Source organism: Falco punctatus (genome assembly GCF_963210335.1).
Source record: "Falco punctatus genome assembly, chromosome: 5".
NCBI lineage: Eukaryota > Metazoa > Chordata > Aves > Falconiformes > Falconidae > Falco > Falco punctatus.
The window spans coordinates 1,891,092-1,916,111 of record NC_137584.1 but is presented as its reverse complement, the minus strand read 5'-3'; the positions used below and the strand labels follow the sequence as shown (position 1 = coordinate 1,916,111).

The 25,020-nt window shown below is 38.6% G+C and overlaps 1 protein-coding gene across 2 annotated transcripts in view; it reads right to left on the bottom strand.

Annotated features, from left to right (window-relative positions):
- MMS22L (MMS22 like, DNA repair protein) overlaps nt 1-25,020 on the bottom strand; it is a 98,746-nt gene that overhangs the window by 14,576 nt on the left and 59,150 nt on the right. Inside the window, exons 15-21 of one of the 2 annotated variants that reach the window (XM_080389043.1) lie at nt 18,397-18,587; nt 15,755-15,905; nt 10,556-10,698; nt 9,667-9,809; nt 9,343-9,502; nt 6,916-7,085; nt 478-2,816 (exon numbers count right to left, since the gene is read on the bottom strand). In XM_080389043.1, coding sequence (XP_080245169.1) covers nt 2,748-2,816; nt 6,916-7,085; nt 9,343-9,502; nt 9,667-9,809; nt 10,556-10,698; nt 15,755-15,905; nt 18,397-18,587 — 1,027 coding nt within the window. In that variant the 3' untranslated portion in view covers nt 478-2,747. Of the gene's footprint in view, nt 1-477; nt 2,817-6,915; nt 7,086-9,342; nt 9,503-9,666; nt 9,810-10,555; nt 10,699-15,754; nt 15,906-18,396; nt 18,588-25,020 lie in introns of those variants that run through there. The other variant, XM_080389042.1, reaches the window with a different exon arrangement.

Below are 25,020 nucleotides of genomic sequence, written 5' to 3'. Positions count from 1 at the left end.
CTACCTAAACACTACCCATAGCTGCACAACATACACATGGTACATCTCTGAAAAGAGTATTCTTCTCAGTGGTACGAGTTGCTGTGAGAGAAAGTTAAGAGCTTCCTTCGCCTTCCTTTGATTACTGAAAGGACGAAGAACAAACCACTAAAACACCAAATAAACAAGTCCAGTCGTCCCCTCTCACAAGGGTCACAGCCAGCACCACAAACAGAAGCCTCTTGAGAATTCAGTTTTCACAAGTGTTGTGCAACAAGAATAATGGCATAAATAAAGTTCAAGCACAGAGTTCCCTAGACAGCGGCTGCAACAGCGCTTCAAGCTTCCACCAGCACCGCGGCCCAGGCCCGTGTCGGTAGCGGGAGCACCTGCCTGAACAGGGCTGGCTGCTGAGGTAAGCCAGTGCCCCTGCTGTGTGAATGAACAGCTCATGGCAAGCTGCTTCTGTCCCCCAGCTACTGACAAAGAGTATTTCTGTTGCTTTTCACATAGGATTCTCTCCCCAAAAAAGATTTTAATCTATAACTGTTTGTGTGAACATGACAGAACAATTATTTCAGGAAAAAAAAAAAAAAAAAGCAGACTGAGACATAGCTGAGGGTCGTCTTGGCACTTTCTTGAAATGGGGAGTTCCTACTTTTGGTTCCACAGTAAACATATATAAGAAACATGAGATTTTAAGAAACCAGGTGCTTCAGGACTTGCCTGAAGACTTGCTGTAGGTGGTCCTCTTGAATGCAGACCTGTTCAGTTAGGGATTAGCTACACATTCTTTTAGAGCTCCTTGGTAATTTTGGTAAGTCCCATAACATAAACGACTCTTCCTGAACTGGGGCTTTGATAAACAATTAAGATTGTCTCCTCTTTTCGTGTACATACAGCAAAATTTTGTAGGAAAAAGCAGCTGCTGCTTTATCAGAATTCTTAAAAGCACTGCTTGGCAAGCAGCTGAGATTGTTAGAGATGACAGATTATCTAGTAATGTAAGCTTGAGCGTTTGATGTCTTCAGCAAGATATTACAGCAGGCATAAAGGAGACTTGCTTGTGCTTTCTGGAGTACGGCTCTTACAAAAAGAAAGAAAATATTCCATAATCAGAACTGGCACTCTTATGACTCTAGACTGTTTTAACAGTACAAAAAAACCCAACAAACATATCTGTGAGAAAGTGTATTAATCTACCTGATAAAAGCGACACAAAGAACATCACAACCTTACAGAGGACTTCCGCAAGAATACGTGAAGAATGTAACACCTGTCAAGAACTAACAATGATAATTACTAAAATGAGACAGTTCTTCAAATTGAGGATCACCAAATGCTACATAGTATCAAGAAAAGAAGGAAGACATCAGTTGTTATTAAATAATTAGTTACTGTTTTTAAGAAATGATCCTAAAGATACTTTAAAAAGCAAAAAAAAAAAAAAAATTAGATGTTTGAAGGAACACTGACTAATTTTTGCAGAGCTTCTAATAGTTACATTTGAAGAAGGATCAACAAACCTAGCCTGATGCTTCATAAAAGCATCTTTATTTTTTCAGTTGAAGTACACTGATTCTAACTTTCTGGGGTGTGGGATGGGGCAAGATGTAATCTGAAAAAGAAGGAAAGGATTAAATAATAAAAAACCCCTACCAAACCACCCTGCCAAGAGCATTACTGAAAGATACTCTTCTCAACTACAGAGGGAAGAAAGGACAGAGAGCACTCTTGAAACCCTGTAAGGAGAGCTGTTAACTTAAGAAACATTTTAAAACACAGAAAATGCCTTTTTTCTGTAACCTAATGTTTTCTTTATAAAGGATTCTAGGTTCATTATTAGTGGGTCAGGAAGAGATGCTGACTCTCAAAAAAAGGTGTAATTTTTCAAACCATGTGGTGATACCTAAATTCTCCCTTCAATAAGGAGGACCCTCATCATTTTTCCTAATGAAAGTTACCAGATTAGCACCAATGTCTTCCAAGATAGAAATTCTTTTTTCCAATGAGACAACAGTGAGAAAAATCACCTTTTATTTTGTTGGGAGCAAAAAACCCCACCCTTAAACAAAAAATCCTTCTGTGTAGTAGAAAAATCCATTAATCAGTCCTTACACATGAAAGGCATGTGTACAGCATCAAGGCTTTTCAGCGAAGAATCATCGTACCTTTGACCCTGACACTTCTACCGTTCCCTAAAAGTTTCTGCAGAAGAACCTGGATTTCTGTTTTGGACATGAAGGCCCATTGCCTTTATCTCAACACTGTGCTCTTTGTCTTCGGAAGTGCAGAGAGCAACAGACCTGCACAAAGTCTGACACCACCGCATCCCAAGTGGCAGACGGGATAAATTACCAACACTGCACAGCAGCTGCAAAACTCCGAGTACAATGGCAAAACATCCTAGGCAGCACTGACCACGGATGTGATTATGAGGAAATCACATGGAACTTTCTTCTTTTAAATCCCACCAGTAATTAACAGAGATGAAGGAAGCTACTGTTGGTGAGATAGAAAAGAAACACATGCTACTGGACTGCAATTCTGGACCAGGAATCTGAAACCAGTCTCAGACCCCTAGGATGATCTCTACAAAGCAGATGGGCTTTAAAGGGTTGATAGAGCCGCTCTCTTTTTCCTAACTATGTTCTTTAGCCATCTTCTGAGGCTAAACAAAAAAACAAAAGACACTTTAACGGGAGTAGAGGAGCATGACAACATCTGCTCCTCAGTTTATTAGAAAGGCAACTGATTCCCATGCGTGTTCACTGCAGGAACCTTTTGTGGCCAGAGCTGCCTCTTTCTTCTGATTTATCCATATATCTGTAAATCACCTGTGGAGAGCGAAGAACCGATTAGTATGGATTACTGGAACTATTCACTGCAGAAGTGCCAAGCTATCTAATGATGACTTATAATATCAGTCCTGCTGTTGGAATAAATCTGCTGGTCACCAATTAATGTTGTACAATTCCTATTAAACACATACTATAATTCACAAAATGTATTAATAAGCTTGCTCAAATATCAGACCACAGATGTGGCTCACAGGAGGGCTTTTAAGGTCTGATCTCTGACAAGTGCTGAGCCTGCACAGACCCATTAAAATCACTGGAAAATGTATGTGCCAAGCACTACTTAGAATTAAGCTCTTTCACCACTCTCCTGTATTTAGATAGAAATCTGCTGTATTTGGACAGGATTAACACTAATAAATCAAGCAGGGTATCTTACCTTTACCATCATTAGGTATATTATGCTTATTCCATGCACCCACACTCTATTCTGCAAGGTACATTTAAACTACTATTTATTCTCTACAATAAGTTCTCTACTCCACTTCTGTTCTTTCCCATATTACTGGTAAATGTGTACTAAAAAAAAATCCTCCAAATCATCCTCCAAGAAATCCCTCCAAGAGCAATCTCAATCTGAAATTTCCCATGGTAGGCTTCAGCAATCCACTGTCTCACAAATCAGCTCAACTTCTTTTTACAGTGGCAAAATACCTCATGTTAGCTTTTACATGCCTCACTGTCTCTTAATTAAGAGCAGTCCCATAAAGTTATAAAATGACTGTTCATTCATGTTTTTCATGCTTTACTTTAATCCACCATTCAAACAACTCTGAGGACAATTTTGGTATTGTTTCACAACAAAATCTTTTTTAGGTCATCAAATATTATCAAAACAGAAGACGCACAGCGAAAGAAATAATATCCAGATAGTAACTCTTTAGGCAAGAAAAAATAAATAAATACTAGTTTAAAAGTTTCTAGAGCTAAACTATTTTGACAAGGCAGCATCAGTGACTGAGTTTGAAGGAAACTTCTAGATAAGCTCAGTGTACAGTGGAGAACAGACCAGTTGCCCAACAACTGTCAGAAGGCACAGCTGTATAGCCCACATGTTTTAATACATTAAACACAAATATAAGAAGTAAATACAGTCAGTCTGAATCGAGGAGAGAGAAATGCAACATCTAGTCTTAATTAGAACATTTGACAGTTATCTGTGCTTGTGTAAAATTAAACAAAGCCTGTAATTTTGATCTTTGATGATGACTGAATTAAAATTGAATTAAAAATAAACCCCTCGGTTTGGGGTGGTGAAGGAGGGTGAGATACAGTCATCAGTTCTGATGAATCCTGAGCGTAGTAACAAACCACGCTGCAGGGAGAGAGGGAGCCTCCTGTGTTGTCCCAAAAGATGAAGAACTGGCCTCTGCCATCACGGGGTGGCAAAGGAAGGCAATGCCCGCACAGCACAGCACAGCGGCAGCAGCCTTGTCCTTGCCTTTAAGCCTGCTGCCCAGCTGGTGGCCGCTGCATTCCCGTTGCACAGGGCATGTGGCCGTTTGGGGAATTGTTTTCTATACGGTTCAGGAATTCTACCAGATTTCCTAAGATTGCTGCATCATTGAGTGTGTGAAATTAATTGCCTGCTACTAAGACTGATTTCAAATGCTTTCAAAGCCCACATAAAAGGATCGAATAAACCACATTAAAATTAGTTATTAAAAGCTCTAGAAAGAGGGAAGTTTTGCAAACCATAGCTTGCAAAACTAAGACTTTTTCTGAGATCTAAGGAGGTCTTTGAGACAAAGGAGGAGCTGCCCACACCAAAGGAACTGAAGGAGTTCAGGACAATAAAAAAAGATGGAGACGGAGCCTGGAACTTTTCAGAACACTGGAAAGAAAAAAAAAAAAAAAAAGAGAAAAAAAAAAAGAATTTAAGAGACCTATGAGTAGAAATGCTAGTCAAAGGCTTTTATGCTTTGGCTATGAATAAAGAATTTGCATGTATAAGAAGATATTTTGCATGGTCTCCAAACTCCCGTTTCTTTACTGTCATATAACTGCCAAAGGATTAAGCTGTAAACTAGAGAGTATTAACGGGGACTATGATCTACAGATGTACAGAACAATGTTGGTCTAACAGTAGGGTGAGTCAAGGCTCCTGCACTGCAGTACCGCTGCTCCACCTCCACGAATGGACCCCAGACACAGGGCAGCCACCCAAGGAGAGTCTGACCACACATTTCACCAGCAGTTTAAATTAGTCAAGGTGGGGTTATTCCCAGAGGGTTCTGTTTCTCCATCTTTCCTCCCACCATATTTACGTGTTCCCTCCCACATACACCGTTTTATCATTTTTCTGATACGCCTATTCAGGTTTGAAGGTTTTTTTGTTTGTTTTGTGGAGCTAGTTCCTAGTTGAATCAGCTCACAAACTGCTAGTCACAAAATCATTAAAGCAAGTTAAATGGGAATGTACATGGAGGTGAAAGGGAATGAATTTAGCCCTAAACCAACTTGACTGAATCCAACTGTAAAATGATAATCTGAAAAGTCAGAGAATGTTTAGAATACATTCAAACTCAAAGCTCAGAAGCAGTCCTAAGAGAACATATTTTTTTTTAAATCTGATACTGAAATATTTCATTTTGAGTTGATTCTAACTCAGAATTTTTCCACTTTCCACAATAAAGGAGAAGGAAGTATTCTGGAACGAATAAAGCATTTACAAGTAAGAAGCACTTACAAATACTGGACCTTTAAAAATACAAACAATTAATAAAATGTAGAAGTTCCATATTGAAGCAGGAAAAACAAGTCTTCTCTCCCCAATAGTGTTTGTCAAATTAAAGGGCTACTTGTTTTCTAGAAGCAGCATTTGTCTAAAATGAACTATTTGATCAATAAGATCATGTAGCTTAGCTGGAAAGCACGTGGACTATGCAGCAGACTGCTGAAGAGTGTGACACTAAGGTCACAAAGTCAGATACTGACAAAGAAAAGAGGAAACAAGGGTCCACAACGCTTGGATTTCAAAACCAGCTTGAGTGGCTTCATCTTAAATCCACATCCATACATGCACATTACACAGAAACGGTGCTCTCCGGCTAAAATCCTGAATTAGCAAGCAGACAGTCACACTCTGTGGTAATATCAGTGTCCAGATGGTCCTACACGCATATAGCTACTGAAAATACCTACAAAGCAGCAAAGCAAGTCATTCTGCACCTCACTATATAACCATATTCACTTCCATATGACGTAATCGATCACAATGCAACTTTTGAAAGGAATAAATCTGAGGGATGTTTACAATGTCAACACTGCATTGTTTCACAATACAATCCTGTAAAGTAATCATTTAAGACTGCAATCAACATGAAGACTAAGAGGGAAGGGAAAATAGCAAGCAAAACAGATCCAAGGATTTACAAGGGAAAACCATGTCAGCTTATTTAGTTAAAAAACCCGTGCTTTTATCTTCCTCACCAGCAGAGATTAGTTTCTTCCTACAGTATCAACAAGCCTTACAGAGTTTCAAGAGTGATAGATAAGCTGAGGGAAGAGTAGGAGGCGTAACAGGAAAGAAGGCTTTAGCCACGTAAGCGTAAGCAGCAGGAACTTGATTGAGCAAAACATATTCTCAAACTATTAAGATAAAACAGTGCCACGATATGCAGAGGATTGTCTTCTGTTCCTAAGGATAACAACAACAAAATAAAGAGTAGCTCATATTTAATTATCTACAGTTAGCCAAGTCAAGGATGATTTAAAACATTTGTTTGCTCTGTCATCTCAACTAGCGTCTTGCTACGCAGTATGATTGTTTGACCCACTGCTTCAGAAATCTCACGTGTCAGAGCCCAGTGTAAACAGCAGGCTGGCTAAAAGCAGCCTGTATACAGCGATCAGAATAGCGGCTCTGGAGCATACTGCAACAGAGCTGCATGCAATGAGAAGAAAGCCAATGGGGTGGCATTTTCCCTTCCACTTCTACAAGAGAAAACCTCCTCTTTCTGCGTCTTTACATTCAGTCAACGCTTGTTTTGATTAGGGAAAAAGAAAACATCCTCTGGAACATGAATCTTTTCCTGAAGATACGTTTGTGTGCTGGTAACAGGGTTCAGATATTTACCTGAAGATAAAGAGGCAGGCTTTCCTGAATGGCAGACAGCAAAGCCACGGGAAGCTCTTTGTCCTGCTGGAGCACAGAGTGCGGCAGCAGTAAACAATCCACGATGCGGAACAAGAGTGGCTGCGCTTTCGAAGTAGCCATTATTGGTGCCCAGAACTTTACCAGACATCCTATTGAAAAAAAGCATCAAAAAATCCCAAAGCAATTTACAGTCAGAAAAAAAAAAAAATATGAAAAGCTAAAGAGGCAATTATGTTAAATTAGATAATCCAAGAGTAGCAACAGCAACTGAAATGTCTCACTCCCAGGTACTCGTTCCAAAAGCCCAGTCAAGACTTAAAGTCCATTTACAGTTCAGCAAAATGAAAGTACTACATTGATTCAATATATTACAAGTTTTTCAGCACGTGAAGCTGCTTTAGAAGTACAGTAATGCTAAAGAAAAGATAGTCTCTCACATCCCTGCAGGAAAATTAACTAGAACTGGTACGTTAACACTATTGCAATCAACACACACACACTGAAACATTCACCTTACAGCATGTATTCATCACATTTTACAGAGAGACACTGCCTTTGCCTTCCCTTCACATTTGTCTAATACCACTGTGGCCACATCAGCAGCTATTGATACAGCAATTCAATGTTAGGAAAACATTAAATATCTTTCAAATTGTATTTAATGCATTTAATTCAGCAGATTAAAAAGAACGAGGGGCAGCCAACTCCATTAAATCAACATGGTCTCTCCAGATCTTTATGGGCTCTGAGTTCACAAAATGACAGCCTCAGAGAGCACCCTTCTTGTTTTCGACTTTTCAACACATTAATGTATCACCTCCGTAGCTTTGAGCCAGTTTTAAGATCTTCCTTTTGAGTTAAAAAAAAAAAAAAAAAAAAAAAGTAAAAAGGTGTTGGTGTGTAAATACCCTAACTTTGAGAAACATCTTTCTTGCAGTGAGGTGTAATTTTTCTTGAGAAAATAACTTTATACTTATGAGTGTTAATATTCAAAATATAGATTAAACAAAACAAGATTCCTATGTAGTAGTTCCCACAGACATTCTTAACTTTTAATTAACTAGAAGCAAAAAGTTGTTTGCTGGAGTGAAAATACAGGAATACCCCAAGAAAATAAGATTTTGAAAATAATGAAAGATCAAAAATAGACTGTTACAAGATACTATTAATCTATAAAAGTCATTCATTACCATCTCTAAAAACAACGCAAAACAACATTAATCTTGTGGAGTGAAAGAAAACACAATGATCGATCACAGCGAAAGAGAACGATCACTTAACAATACTTCTAATAATGTTGTCTAAGCTTTCTGCTTTGAAAGAAGCATGCTCATTCCAGCTAAAAGTACTTTCGTTATCACTGCTGCGATGTATGGGACGGTAGAAGACAAAATCTGACCACAGATGGAAGGTGTTCAGATTTATTAAGTTTCTTGCTTTGTCCTTATAATTTTAAGAAGCCCTTTTAAGCCTTCCTTATATTGTCTTAACTAAAAAGAAAGGACAATTTCTTGCGCGCAACAGCATGACTGAAGATTAATTGTTCCCTACTGCAAAGAACAGAAAGGAGAACAGAAAGGAGAATACCAATCTAGAATTACTTTACAAGGCTCTGACCCAACATTTGGGTATCTAAAACCAATCGACATATGTCTTGTAAATCAAATCATACAGATCTTGCAATAGAAAAGCAAAGTTTTACAAAACTCAAATTCCATTACACCTTTTGCATCTCGGTCATGCTTTTCACTCTGCTCCTTATAATCATGATGCACGCTGGGTGTACATGCAAATCATTACCTCTATCTTTAAGATACATAAACTTTCCCCTATTTTTAAAGGTAAATACATCAGACAGGCACATAATAAACAGCACTCTTTCCATCCTGTCAGTGGTTCCACACTTTAATGAACAAATACTGGAATCTGAACCTTAATAAATGCACAAAGTGTATGTAAGAGAAGCAGTCCTAAAAGGAAGCAAATTACATTCCTAAGCCAACCTGTCCACTACTGTAACTCCAATAAATATGATGTAGCTGGTCGTAACACTGCTTCACTGCCTTGTCATTGTTTCTGGTTTTGTTTAGGTAGACCAGGTGGCTTTCAGAAGTAAAAGACAAGAAAACATCTTACTTTTGAAAATGATTTGCAGGGGTAATTTATTTAAAAAAAGCCCAAAAGCCAACAATCTCACGAGGAGGTTAGACATCAGGATAAAACACAAAAAATAAGTGGAAGAAAATTAAATACCTAACTGTAACATCTTGGTGACTTTGCTTTTTAAAACCATTAAGATAGATGGTATAGAGGAAAAAAAAAAAAAAAAAGAAAAGATTAAAAGACACATTTTACTGATTTTTTAAAAACTACTTCCTGAAAGAAAAGAGGTTGCAGAATAATTACCTATGATCCAGTATGTAAGTTGCAGACCTTCTGGGGGTCCTTTTACCTTCAAATAAGGTTTTACATACTTTAATACATCACCTAAATACTCCAGAGCCTTTGCTACCATGATAGATTTCTCAGGGAGTGTCTGAAGGCCACTGTAAGTTCTACCAACAGCCTGAGGAAACAAAACCATTGAAATAAATGTAAACTTACTAAGTCTCATAACTTTACCAAGTCTCTCATAAGGTTTGTGCGAATTATTTCTTTTCATACACACAAAATCTCATACATGGTTGCGTTTCACTAAAACTGTCCTACGAACACAGAGATGCACAGTACCTTAATGAATTGGACAAGAGCATTTTTAGGATCTTGCTTGAAAACTGACTCTTCAACATGAGCCTTCGAAAGAATGGTTTCTACTTCTGAGAGTTTAAAGATCAGTCTTGTCATTTCAGTCAGCTGCTCCATATAGGCTTTCCCTGATTGTTACAAGAGAGCACAGCAGTAAATACAGTACACAGTTATGCTTTTCCATTTACTTTAGTCCTAGAATGATAAAACGAAACATGATTTTAAAATTTCTAAAATACAAGGATTCTGCAACCTAGACAACCTGTGTCCAAACTAGTTCTTTTTTCTAACAGTTATAAAAGAATGAAGAGTATTAAGTATGGATAATGAATTATTTCATTTTACTGATGGTTTTCTTGAAAATGTACAAAATGTATATGAAAAATAGCCACTAGAAGATGTGTTCTACAGATACTTAGAACTGCAGTATTTTATAGAAGTGATGAAGTGTTGCTCTAAGAAAGCAAAATATCCTATATAAAAAAGGAAAGAATTAATTGCAGCTGGATTTTTTTTTCTTTTTTCTTCTTTTAGGGCATTCACAACATGATTTTTTACGATGTACTTCAGATTTTCAGTTTTTTCCAGAGACGTTTTTCCATGGGGGAAAAATAGCTTGTCTCCTTGGGAGCAAAGTTTTTGTTCTTTGCTTCCAAGGAAACAAGCTCTTTTATCTTTGTTTGTGATAAATTTGTTATATGCAGAGCAGGCAAACTATCAAAAAATAGCACAAGCAGTGTAAAGAAACACATTTTATAATTAGGCAAAAGTAAAGGAATACAAACAAAAATACATTTTGTAATTAGCTGAAAACGTTTGCCGGTTTCGCAATATAGAATCGTTACCCCCAAATCACGGAAATGTGAACACTCACCAACTGTTCGCCCAGCACCTGCCTCGGCCAGCACACCACCTGGTTGATCTACGAACATTTGCAAAATGCATCGAAACCAAGAACGTACTGTCAAAGCTTCATAGGATGTATATCCCATGCTAGAAAAAGCTTCACACAGCGCACTGCAGATATAGAAGAGGAGGAACAAAGGTAAAGAGACCTAATGAAAATATGCAAAAAGGGGGCAGAGTGTCTCATTTGGCTGTAGACATATAGAAACAGTGGACAGAAACAATTAGAAATAAAGTAACAGGAAGGCTAACTGGCATTCCTTTTGTGTACTCTACAGACTTTGCTCACAATATCCCGATGGCTAAAGACAGAGAAAACAGTAAATCTGGTAAAGCCACACATTGTAATATAAAAGCATATATACACATGTACACATTTTTGCTACATAAAACAAAACAGAGGGGCAAAATACACACAGTGAGAAATGCCTTTTTCTGAAAGTGGATAATTTGACAGTATTATCTAAATTGATGACGTACAGTGCTGGAAACAGTTTATCTGAATCAACCTGGAACTTCATACTGATGCTGCTTTAGCTACTCTTGCCTCTCATATAAAGCCATCTCAGGTGCCCCATGCTACTCTGAAGTCTGCTTAGCTCTATCTACACAAAGATGGAGAAGAGAAGGTCTGCATTAGCAAATAAAGATATGTCATGCTAGAAACCGAGCAAAACGGGAAGCATGAAAAGGCACCTTGCAGATGAGAAAGGAAACCCTACACTTGATGTATACTTAGAGAAGCATGCATTTATGTATGTATGTATATACACAGAATTGTACATACGTTCACACACAGCAAACTTGCTGCATGTACTTTCAAACACTCACTACTCTTCTACCAGCCAGTTGTCAGGTCAGAGTCAATGGCACCATCAACACTCAATGCACAATTCCCGTACCCACTGTTCAGTTTTACTTGCTTTACCACCGCCACATTCACTTTTTCCCGAGCGTATCAGCCCCACAACATTAATTCTGCAGAAACTCCTTATTAACAGGCAGTGGGTCTGTTCTGCACCCTGTTTCCAATTCCTATCGGATGAGCTCTGTGTGTGCTTCAGGTCAGTGAAATTTCTTGAAAATAGTTACACCTTTTTATTTGAGAGATTTTCTCCCTGGTCGGTCCTAGAGCTTCAACTTTAATGAAAAACGCTTGTACTCTTTTCTTTATATATGTACATATAAATCTACTTATTTTCTGCTGAATTTTTACTCCTGCTTGCAACAGAAAGTCAACACAGGTCTAGATGGAAACCAAACTGGATTCTGTTTCTCACTGAACAACATGTATAAAGCTTTTTTTCTGTTTCATTTAGTTAAAACCAATGTCAACTGTGTACTTTGTCCGAACATCCCTGCTGAAGCACTACTGACATAATAAATAAGGAGACCAAATGCAAGCAAATAAAATATAGAAAATGAAAATTAAATCCCAGTACCAAAAGAGGAAAAAGCCAGGATGTTTTATCTTAATGCTCTTTGCGGTAGCGTATAAAGAATTCCAGCCTGATGTAATCTTGATGTTCACAGCGAGTCTACTTGGCCCCAAAGGCTCACAACACTTTCTGCTGTAGTCTCACTTGTGCTTCTCTTGCTTGCTGGTAGGTAGGTAGGCCACTTGGACATCTTCCTAAAACTGGAGTGGAATATGCTCCTAATCCTTAAGAAAGGAAAGAATAGCAACTACCTGCTAGAAGCATGGCAAGTGGTCCTTTTAAACCAGTGAGCTTATACACGTGCTCAAAGTTAGTTTAAACAGGTTATAATACTGCCACGTACTACACAGCACTGATCTGGAGAGGAACTTTTAGGCACTACTGCAAAAGAAATGTAAGAGCTTCTGCGTGTGTTCCCAGAGCTTATAAGGTCCATAACAGCATCAGGAAAAAAAAAAAAAAAAAGAAAAAAAAAATCTTTTTTACTTTTTAACTGAGAATGTTTGATGTGAAAATTAACAGACTGCAGTAACCATGAAGTCTTAAGATCCCAGCACGTGGATGTTTCCATAACTTTTACTCTACAACTGCCTAAAGTAAATAAGTACATGAATTATACTACAAAAAACGGCCATCTTATTAACATATAATAAAATGACAATGTTTAGAGTAGCATACCTCTGTATAATTCTACTAAAAAAGTCTTATCTGAGGTACTCATTGTCCTTCCACAAGGAAATCTGAACACTGTACAGCTCTTGATGAGGTAGGCACGTACCTTCCCCTAGGCTCGGGCACTTCAGTTTTTACCTTGTTGGCCTTGAGGCAACTGACAGGGGAAACAGACAACTCTCCTTGAGGCTGGGCTACACCAACACCAACAGCTTAAGGGCAAAACTACTTGTCTCTGTGTGACTGTTTCTGTCCCATGCTTCCAGCAGCGGGGAGATTCAGAAAAGCAGAGTGAAAATGTACGAGAGAACAAGACAGAGTGAGAACATACACGCACAGCATCACTTGACTCTGGCGTCACTTTCTCCTGTTAGCTCTCTCAATATGGATCCATCAGCCTGACATTTTAATTTCCTCCGTGGCACAACCTGCCAGAGGAGGGCAAGGGCCTCTCATTCCTTTCTATGGTGGTATTTGGAAAAATAGGCTTGAATTCCCTCAGGGTGCAAGATCCACGTAACCTGGGTTTTCCAAATTCTTGTGCAAGTGCTCTAACCTTTCGTCTAATGTACACCAGACTATTATCATCAATACCAACTGCATTTTTAGATGGAATTATGGCAGCAGGGCTGTACGTGTGTGCTCTGCACTTGCTAATGCAATCGTGCTTTCAAAAACTCGGGCCCAGGAATGCTTTGGCCATGGTTCCAAATACAGTAAATGTTATCTCAGCCAGCACAGTAATGCATCTGTAGAGATATATATATAAAAACATATCAGGTGCTTAATAAATATTATTAATCAATACTTTAGTAACTGCTCTCAGTCACTTACTTGAGTGTTTACTGGGGGAACCAGTAATTAGCCTTAAACACCTAAATTATACCAAAAATCCCACCTAGACATCAAAATGTTTTTCTTGCTCTCACCTGAAAAGCAACAAAATTCAAATTATAACTGGCTATTTATGTGCTTAACTCCTATTTCATGCAGGATGTGCTAGTTATCTGCAACCTTGCATGACACACACCCTGTAGAGATGGTGCAAGAGATATACAGCAAAGAGAGGACTGAACGCTCCTCTCCCAAGTTGCAAACTAACACACAAGGAACTAAATTCAACCTCTTTTAATATCTCCCTGCAAGAAGGCCATAGCCTCATCTTTGCTGATCACACTAAAATAATCTTTACCATATCTTGATTTACAGCTATGCTCCTTAGTACAACATGTACCCTAAAAATGTGCAACATTTTTCACTTCAAATACAGCCTGACATAGAAACATTCCCTCCTTCTCTCTCATCTCTCACCTCCCCTGCTTCCAAAGCCTGATTCAGAAGCGGGAAGGGGGGAATACACCACAATAACGACCCCCACCACTAATCTATCTTAAAGTTTATAGAGGCCTACTTCAAAGCAAATAAAATTTCTCATGTATATAAAAATCTAACTGGACAACCTGCTCTAGCTGACCCTGCTTGAGCAGAAGCATTGGGCAAGTTCTGATCTCAAGAGTCCCTTCCAACCTAAACGATTCTGTGATTCTGTAAAAATTCAGTGTTGGCATGTTAAACATAGGAATGTAATATTTTCTAAATCCATTATTTAATCTAAAGCATCCATGCAGCAGGTCTCAGAAACCTGAGCTACATGAACATCAATATGCACTCCAGAAACTCTTCCAAGCTCGTCAAAAAGGAAGTTTTAAAGCATGTCACTCCTTACCATCATTTTCCTTGTACTTTCAATACTGCACAACCCATCCTTTCTATTCTGCTCTCACAAGACCCCACCTGGAGTACTGCATTCAGCTCTGGGGCCCCAACATAAGGACACGGACCTGCTTGAGCGGGTCCAGAGGAAGGCCACGAAGATGATCAGGAGGCTGGAACACCTCTCCCATGAATACAGGCTGAGAGAGCTGGGGCTGTTCAGCCGGGAGAAGAAAAGGCTCCGGGAAGACCTTCCAGCAGCCTTCCCGTACCTGAAGGGGGCCTACGAGAAAGCTGGAGAGGGACTTTTTACAAGGGCATGTAGTGGTAGGACAAGGGGTAATGGCTTTAAACTGAAAGAGGGCAGATTTTGATCAGATATAAGGAAGAAATTCTTTACTGTGAGGGTGGTGAGGCACAGGCACAGGTTGCCCACAGAAGCTGTAGATGCCCCATCCCTGGAATGTTCAAGGCCGGGCTGGATGGGGCTTTGAGCAACCTGGTCTAGTGGGAGGTGTCCCTGCCCGTGGCAGGGGGTTGGAACTAGAGGATCTTTAAAGTCCCTTCCAACCCAAACCATTCTACGATTCTATGATCCTTCTCAGCTTCCTGAAGAAGTTCTTCGTTTTGAAGAAGTCAAAACATTTAAAAATTGAATATTTACTATATAGCATCCTCAGATTTCCGTGATAATGTTTATCTCAACTTTCTGTAAGATATAAGTTTTTTGTGTTAAGTGTAACTGGTAGAGGAAAAAAGTCCAGTACTTTTAACTAGAAATTTTTAAATTTACCAAGGTACATTATTCAACTTCAAGTGCAGCTAGGGCAGGAGGCTACAGCCTTGCCAATCTGTAACAACTTTTCCCAGATGTAACAATAGAAGGGGGTGGATAACTATAACTATGCAAAGTAAAAAAAAGGTTGTGAGTTCAGGCATTTCGCTTTATTTCACAGTATTGCCCTTTCACAGAAGTACTTCTCTGAAGATGTTGTATAGGTCTGCAATCTCCATAATGTTAGTAACAACACCATTTCCACTGGGAAAAAATAAGTGGTTTGCTATATAAAAGACAGGGAACTTTCAAAATACTTACCAGTCTTCCTGACAAATTTTTAGTACCTTAAGCTATTTACACATAAAAACAACCGACCAACCCAACCCAAATAACACCCACTATCCCCTATGAAATGTCCCAGATAATTTTAAGAAAACTAGAACTTTAGCAGGTGCAAAGAACCTAGACCATCTTAACGCAACATCATTGTTTGAAGCAACATTTTCCACAAGTCTAACGAAGGAATGGCAAGATACTGGAAGGAAAAGTAGTTGCAATTTTTCACCTGTTTTGAATTAGGTGACTTAGGTATCTTGACACCAGCTGAGGCCACACCATGTCATCCCATCCAAACAGCTGCATCATTGATAGAACAGGCTGTGGCTGGAGATCTGATAGGGCTTTGCCGGGTATATCCAAAGCTAAGAGAGTAAAACCTGTAAAGACAGAAAAACATAGCACCATGTTAATAGTTTCTTTGTACATCCCTGTTCCACTAAAAAGCACTGAAAATTAATTACAATTAATTATGTGTAGATTGGGAGTACCAGAAATCTCAATTAAAACTAGGCAACGATTCTAACAGACAGGAGTTTGTACACATGTTAAAATGTAATCTCTGTCCGAAGGAGTCTGTAAGTCAACATGACACTCTTAATGCAAAGGAGGGAAAATGGATCCAAAAATATACAATGTTAAATATATTCACAAAACCACAGAAGGTTTACCACCTATGCAATCGAAACAGTGTCTTAAAAACTTGGGGTTTTGCCTTCTTGGCCTCCCTTTCATGCCTCCACCCACCACCTTTTCCCCTGTACACACAGGTATTACTGTGCTTTACAGGGCTGAGTTTTACTTATTTGCTTTGTTGTTTTTATACACTTCTTGCAGTGAAGAACTGTATCTGAAAAGAATTCGCTCAGTAAAAGCCGGTACCTTTCTATTTTTAAAATAGCCTTCCATGTATCAGAAGTTACTGTGTAAACAAAGCAATACGGACAAGCTTATTCTTGAAAAAAGGATCTTCATATAACAGTTGCAGATCTGGAAACTGGGACAGTACTTTGCACAGTTTTTGTTATTGAAGCACAACTTTTTGCTGTTTATGTTAGTCTACCTTGGAATCCGTACCTAACACCACCACAGTAAAAAAAATAAATAAAGCATAGTCTTTATGCTGCAAACGGCAAACACATTTAAACTCAGGAAGAAAATGTAATCTGAAATGCTGAGCGGTTATTGGGTTATAGGAAATGAGAGGCATCAAATTAGTCAGGAAAACTGACTTTGGAGGGCATTGAAATAAAGGGGTTCACTAGTTCCAAAATTCTCCAATTCAACATTAAACATAAATGCAATATTAATTTATTAAAATAATGATTCATTAAACAATAATTTATCGAAATAATAATTTATTAAAATAATAATTTATAAACCTGCATGCACTGAGAAGCTGATGATTAGACAGAAAAGGCTAATTTTCAGAAAGAACAACAAAGCTATTTTAATTAATGGTATAGGGAGAGAGTGTCTTAAGCTATGAAGGACTTTGCATTTCCTGTGTGTCTTGGAAGAATAAAAGGTCATACAAAGCCCCCACTCAGCCTTAGGTGAGGAAGCAATTTGTGCCAGCCTTCTTCCAGATTATCACATTGTTTCTGCAGATTCAGCCATAACAGGGCTGGGGGAGAAATGGGAGGCAGAAATGCTAACGCGAGTCCTAGGCTGCTTGCCTGGCAGAGGGAGCAGGAGAGCTGGGACAGCTGCGCTCTCCCCTGGGCTGCAACCTCTAAGGCAAGAAGCTCACAGCATGGGAAAGGTTTGCCTTCCACTGTGGCACTGCCTAACACGTCTCTATACAGCAGGTCACAACTGCACTCCCCTGCTTCTAAGTGGAGTTTATAATAGGTTGTTCTTCTTGCTATTTCACTGTGTTAATATAAAATAAAAAGATATGCCACTGTAGGAAATGAATGAAAGTTTTGACATTAACAACCTCTTCCCTTGATTTGTATTGCTGTTTCCTATACGTGCCTCAGCAGCGAGATCAGTGCCGTGGCACGCTGCCTCCTTCATTAACGTTACCTACTAACTACTGCCGAGCTGGTTCAAAGGAAGGGTCGTTCAGCTTTTCTGTTACTAACTCGGTACTTCTGAGCTTGTAACTTTATCCAATTCATGTCATGATGGGAAAAAGAAAATATTTTATATTTCACTTCTTTAAGCTTTAGTTAAACAGACACAAGATTGCATTGGAACTACAGAATACAACGCTAGCTGCTGATGTTAAAGACCAATCTGGAATTTCTTTCTATCCACTGCCATGCTGATCTGTTGCACATGAAGTTCACATACATATGGAATGCTGTACTTCAAGATCAAAACCCTTCAGTGTAAAGCAAGATGAAGAATTAAAATGAATTATGAAAGTGTTATGAGCATGACCATAAGGTTTCAGCAAAAACCAACAGTCATGTAATCAACCTTTTAAAAATTGTCTTCAAACTTAAAGTAACATTTGAAAAATTTAGTTTGAATTGCAACTGCAATGAATAGTTCAACATAAAATCATGAACTTCTACAAAAAGATGTAAATACTAGATATAGTAAAAGACATTATTCTCATTTATACCGTGTAACATTTGCAACGTGGGTTATAATCTGTGACGAGTAGCGAAAAAGAAGTCAGGCAGGTATAGGTTCAAACCCTTCTGGAGTTCTCAATCTGTTTGTATTCCATCAAGTAATTCAAGACTACAGTATTTCTTCTTGTCAAAATATTTAGCATAGCATCTACTTTTTGCATTTATGTATATTTAAGTTACTACATGGAAGTAGAAATACCCAAAGTACAAGACCCTTGAAAGTCTGTGACCCAGAAAACAGCACCAAACTCTGTCAGTCGCAGGGAGTGTCAGTGCTAACCTGCAGCTGTATCAGCAAGCTGCGGGGAAGGTGGCATCTGTGACATTCTCTGACTCTTCAAGTAGGGAAAGAAATTTCTCCAGAGAGCGCTGGCGACAGCGAGGTGGTGCTCTTTAGCCACTAATGGAAGCTGTGCGTCTGGGGCCGGGTTCCCTACTTGAAGTCCCTGTCTTACACGTTCATGCACGCTCCTAGGGAGAAACAAAAACAATGTTTACGTTCAATAAACGGAAAATTCACATCTTTTAAAAACGCATTTACAACTATTTTAAACGGTTCAGCCTGAGAACTGAAGGTTCATTTTGTGCAATTAAAACCTTTATGCAAAGACATTATGCATACCAGTTATTTGATGGATGAATGATGGCATATTAAGCACCATAAAGTTAATGTTAATTACTAATGTCAACCATTAATTATATGCTTTTTAATATGCCAGATCAAAATGAGAAATAGGCAGCTCTAAAATGAGTATCTGCATTTTGCAACAGCTAGCATGACAAGCAAGTCTGCTTACAATCCAAAGCCAGATGCTTTTTAAAATTTTTTGTCCACAGGGATTTTAGGATAGGGTTATGTACAGCAAATAATGGCAAATTATTTTGATCAACTGTAAAGCTTCCTTCTGAAATCTATTTCTCATTTGTAAAATCTCACCAGGTAGGAGTTTAGATAAGAGAAAAGATTCATTTTATCCTGATGCACTGCAGACAATTAGGTTTGACAGCAATGCCCACAGCTTTGTTAGTACAGTAAGGACAAAAGTTACCACTACACATAACTCCCATCTCTTCCTGAGACAATGTGGCATGAATTCAATAACGCACTCAATTTTCTTTGATTCTTCTAGTACCATTCCTGCTACTTAATCTTATTTGGAAGTTGTGACTTTCCAGAGCTTTAATAGAGATATGTCTGCAGGGAATCAATGTTCTCAGAGAAATGGGGCGGGGGGGTGGGGGGGGAAGCATTAATAAATTTGTCTGGTAGAGCAGGATAGGAGGCATTACTGCACTAGGCTGATCAACTAAATAACATGCTTATTAAAAACAATCTGTAGGAACGCACTATCATTCCTGTTCCTATTTATCTTCTGGTCAACTCAATTGAGATTGTGCATTAAAGCACAGGCAGCATTATTACATTTGCTTTATTAAATTCTATAAACAGCATTGTAAAGTCAGAGTCAAGATATTTATAAGATAATGGCAAACAGTGGAGGCACCGAGACTTGCCATAACACTAACATTTGTAGACTTTTTTTTTTTTCTTAATTGCCATTCTCACAATAGAAACTGTTTCATAAGTCCTCCACTAGATCTTTATTCTGCGCTCACCCTAATTTGAAATAAACTAGAACAAAAATAGAAAAAACTCCAGGCCCTAGTTCCCTTCTGGGAACATGGGAAAATTATGAAAGAATTACACAACTCACAGCACTCATTAGGACATCTGAAATGGAATAATTTTAAATAAAGAGTAGGCTGGCTGCAAGGCCTTCCCGTACTAGGGTTGATATTAGAAGTGCATCTCATTATATCAAATTAGTATCCAAAAATTCTGCCTAACACATAATTTAAAACATAAAACATACTGGCTGTCAAAGGTAACGATACCTTATGCCTGCCTGCAGGCATTCATTAGTTTCAATAGGACAGACAGAGAGAATTGAGTACCGGCTACTTTTTGAATGGCTACATTTAACAGACATGGAAAGGTGCGTAGTATTAGGAGGAATAAAGTATTTCTCTGAGAGACGGCATGAGTCCAAACATGGGAACAGAAGCCAGGAATTCTAAACCCAACATTTATTCCCTCTGTGGCTTCACATAAATCATACAACCTTTGTTAGCCTCAGTTTCCCAGCCATGATATTTGGATAGTAAGACAGCTTACCCTTTAAGTATGCTGTGAAAACAACCAACGCTTAGAACCTGAGGATTATATTCAGTATGTCAGTTGGTATTCCTATTTACAAGGCATATTCTCCAAGTCAACATGAATTGAAATAGAAGCAAGATTAGCATAAGAAGTCAAGCGATACTTCTTTGGGAGTATCCCCTTATTAAAAAAAGGAAAAAGAAAAGAGTGTAGAAACAGTGAGGTCTAGGGGACAAACAATGAAAAAGTAAAAGCAGGGTTAAAGAAGTTAAAACTGTATTTTTTCCTATTAAAAAAAAAAAAAAGAGAGAGAAAATATCAACAGTAAAAACAAAGGGCTTTTCTGGTTTTTTGTTGTTAAGAAAGGAAAGCACGATGCCTTATACTTCAGAGAATAAAACTTCTGGGACTAAATTCTGCCCTACTTAGATCCAGACTATGCTGTAAAATTGCACAAAGACCTTTTTCTCTCCTCTAAATTGCCTCTCCAAAGACGGGTGCCTTGCATCTCCTTTAGCCATCTATGCAAAGTAGAAGGCTGTACAGACTTCCAAAGTAAGGCAATATATCTCTGTGTCAGTGGAAGGGCAACACATACAAATCAGTATTTATGTTTATTTATAGTAACCTACACAAATGCTTGCAATAAGGTAAATGCTTAGAATCGATGGGGCATCAATATATACTGCACCTGATGTAGCCAGCTACTTCTACCAACAAGCAAATCTTTTAATTCCATAAAAATATGGATAAATACAGTTCTATTTTTTTTTCAGGCTTCCACATTTTTCTAACGCTGGACAATTATATACCATCAAACAACATGCCATTTCTGAAACAATATACATCCAGTTTTCCGTTGTGTTAAGAGCTCCGGAACCACCTGTTCCTCATTACTATTGCCTCATTACAACGGTAATAACTTGGTGTGGGTTTTAAAGGTTTTAAATCACAGATTTCCTATTTCTGTAAAAGAGGTGGGTTTTTTCATTTTGCCATCAGATCAAATAAACCCTGGCTTTATTAAAGGAGGGAACGTTTGTGCGACCTGAATGAGGATTGTCCTGGATGTACAGGTATAGCAGTAGCATGTGGGATTATTTTCTACATCCTACACGCAAGTAAGGAACTGCAGCCATTTACGTGGATGCAGGTACTGTAGTCATAAACCGTGCCGTCACGATCATAAACCATACCTTTGCAAGCCCAAATTACCAAAATTGAGTGACGCTTCAGGCCAAGCTGGAAAAGTAAAACACCAAAACGCACAAGCCTGCCTATACAGTGGAAACTCAAGTCAGTACTAGTCCATAATCTGCATACTGGCTGGCATCCACACTTAATATGATGTCCTTTAACTTGATCTACAAGGGTTCAGAACTCCCCAACATGAGAGAAGGGTGCTCTCTTCCTACCAGCACTGCCAGGGACACATACTCCCACCCTCAGGGGCTCCTAGGCTATAAATACTATATATGGTATATATATAAAAAACCTATAAATGGTTTCTTCACAGACAATACTCGCAGTTCCTCTGCACCCAGACTGGCCAGGCCCGCTGCAGCATCCACGAAACTCAGCTGCCCAGTACAGCCAGGATTAAGGTCAGGAAAGTCCTTTTGAAGGACCCGAATGACCTTTTGATGTTGAAACAAATAAATAATTAAAAAAAACAACACCTGCAGAACCAACACCCTTGGATAAATCTAGGGAGATTGGTTAGAAATATATGAGTATTTCTAAAATGATAAATGGCTTTGATGCTTAGAATTTCAACTAACTATCACCAGTTCTTTCAAGGAAAACTCAGGCTAAGTGAAATGAAACGAAGCATCATCACACTCAGCTTCTAAGAAAGGTAATAGGGGCTTTGTGCTCTCTGCAGATCAGTAGAACTTGAATAATACCTGAATTTGGAGATTGCCCTTCCAAATATTCTCCCTCTTATGGTATCACTGTAAGATTATCAACACAGTTTATAATTTTGATGTTTTGGCAGCAAATGCATTGTGTCTTGCTCCTATTTTAATGTTGCCATAGAGGTGGCAGCAGCAACAGAAATGATTGGGGGTAGTTGAGACTTTTTCAGCTATGGGGTAGTTATAAAGATTTCAGTGTAAAGAACTAAAGACATAAGGAGATTAGCTGATGCAGAGAACAGTGAAGTGAGAGGTTTGATTTCAGCGAAGACAGAAGAGGTTTGCAGTGTCTCAGCAAACCCCAGTCACAGAAGTGATGTCAGCTACTCTGAAATGTGCGCAAAAACAAAGTTATCGGCTTAAGGTCTCCCAGAAGACCAAAAGCCACGTTAATTCAAGGAAAAGTATATCCGTTTCTGCTGAAAAGATTAGCAACAAGTTACACAATAAAAACAGCATTAAAACAAAATCCAAAATAGAAGTGCCAGTGTTGACACTACTCCATTTCACATGGAAAGGTGTTTCTGCTTCCCTTCCCCTCTTACTTGCCAGTATGAAGAAATTATATAGCACTATTGTATGGCAAAAGATTGAGCTTTCCTGTAGAAATCTATCCAGTCGTATTTTCTGTGGCTGTATAAATCTCACTGCAGTGATACATGCAAAATATGTGCTACTGCTACCTGTGCAGAACTCCGAGATCTCTGCTAGACAGCAGCACACCCAGCTTCAGTGACCAAACAATATTTACCAAGCAGGATTTCAAAATTTAGCTCAAAATCACTCTTCCAATTCCACTTTCTTCAAATGCCATAATAAACAACCAATACTACTCATCTCTACTAATTTCTTAGTTTCATTCCACCAGAACTGTTGGACCTTATGGTGACCAGAACCAGAAGTGGTGTTTCAGCAGAAGCCACACACACCTCCAGTAACTAGTCCTACCTAAGATTAAGCTGGAAAAGGGCCTTGCACACCCTCTATATGCCTTTGGAAATAATCCGGTATGGGCATTCAACTAGTTGGCTATTATGCCATTTAGTTACACGACAGTTACAGAAAAGTGCAGCTATAGCACTCACTTCATTGATCCATATGGATACCAGCTCCCATGTTAACAAACTCACCGTTCAACTTGTAGTTAGTAATTTGATCATAAGCATTTACTTATTTTTATGTCTGTTCTTCAAATACAGAGTTTACACTAAATACATGTGCATTTCTGAAATCATAACCTGTTATACTACTATAAAATATAACACAAAGTGTGAAAGAGAATATATTTTTAGAGTGAGTTGATTACTTTTATACAGAATTTTTCAAAACATTTGAAAAAGAAAAGCTAGTTTAAATATGGACCGTAATACTGGCATTCACAAAGGCAAGGACAGAATGGTTGCATCTGGGTTCCAGTCTGCTTTCCATGCAGTATCATGGAGCTGTGCCAAGGTACATGTAACCAGCTGTATGATCTTGCATCTCTTAGACACACAGGTTCATGAAAAGGAAATGGATCAGGATTCACAGAAGTCGCACACCAGCTGCACAGTGGTTCTGCAATGGCCCAGCTCCTCCAACCTAACCATGCTTCGAGACTGGTGGCCAGCCATAGACGTGGGTTTCGGACACCTCATGGTAAAGGCTTTTTGTTTCCTGATCACTAGTGAACAATGTGACCAACTGACCTAACGTGTAAAAAGGTGAACCTTCCTTCCCTTGGCCATGGTTACAAATGAAGGTACACCAGGTTGCCGAGCTCTGCACTGAACTCTTGATTATCGTTGTGTTTAGTAAGTGCACTGACAGCATGCTTACAAGAATTTTAAGTGCTAAAACATCTAGTTTATAGCCTGAAAGTGCCTACGCTGGATGCTAAACAGCTAAGGCCTGTGAAAACAGCCTTAGTGTCTGTGGGCACGCGAGTTTAGGTACCTAGGGAACTTCAGTGCTTAAAACTGAGTCACCTACTTTCAGACACTTCCACATTCAGGCTGTTGCAGTGAAACATGCGTGAAAGAACGTGACTAAATTCTACCGAAGTCTGATTCAAACATCCAAGTCATCTTTCAAATCCGTTTCTAAGCTCTTTGGAATATAATTTTTTTTTTCATATCCCTTTATATAGCACCCAGTATATTGAGACTGGTATGACTGCAGTAAGAACCAGACAGAAGCAGCAATCCCACCTCAAATCAGAATCTCTCAGCTTAAGTTGTTTCCATAGCTGCAATATACATACAAAGCATCTGTAAAGCTTCTTCATATCTGAGCAACAGCCTTTTCACTCTTTAATAATTAAAAATAACCCCAAAACCAAAATAAAACAAAACTCAAAAGAGCACAAATTTTTCACCCATCTTTATGGAATTTAAAAAAAAACAGATTTCAGAAATATAAGCAATATGAGACACTTCAGGCCAAAAATGAATTTTCCCTTCTATTAAAAGAAACATTTGAAAAAAATCCCACTGTTTATAATGAAAGTGTCAGCATGTGAAAGGCATAATGATAGCATCACCACCATCACAGAGCCGTACTGTTGACTGTACAAACAGAACTTGTAAAATCATGATACAATATTATCAAACATATAACATGCCCTCAACATATCAGTGTTTATTAAATCACGTTTCAGTGTTTTTCCTTCAGTTTAATTTGCTTCAATAATCCACAATAAACTGCATGTTTAAATGTTTACTGCAAAAAGGACGTCTGAATAATATGCTTGGTTAGGTATGTGTATGATGATCGCTGATTGGTGTGATGAGGCAGGGAAGGCTAACAAGGGAAGAGGGATGCTTTTCAGAACTCTAACATTCAG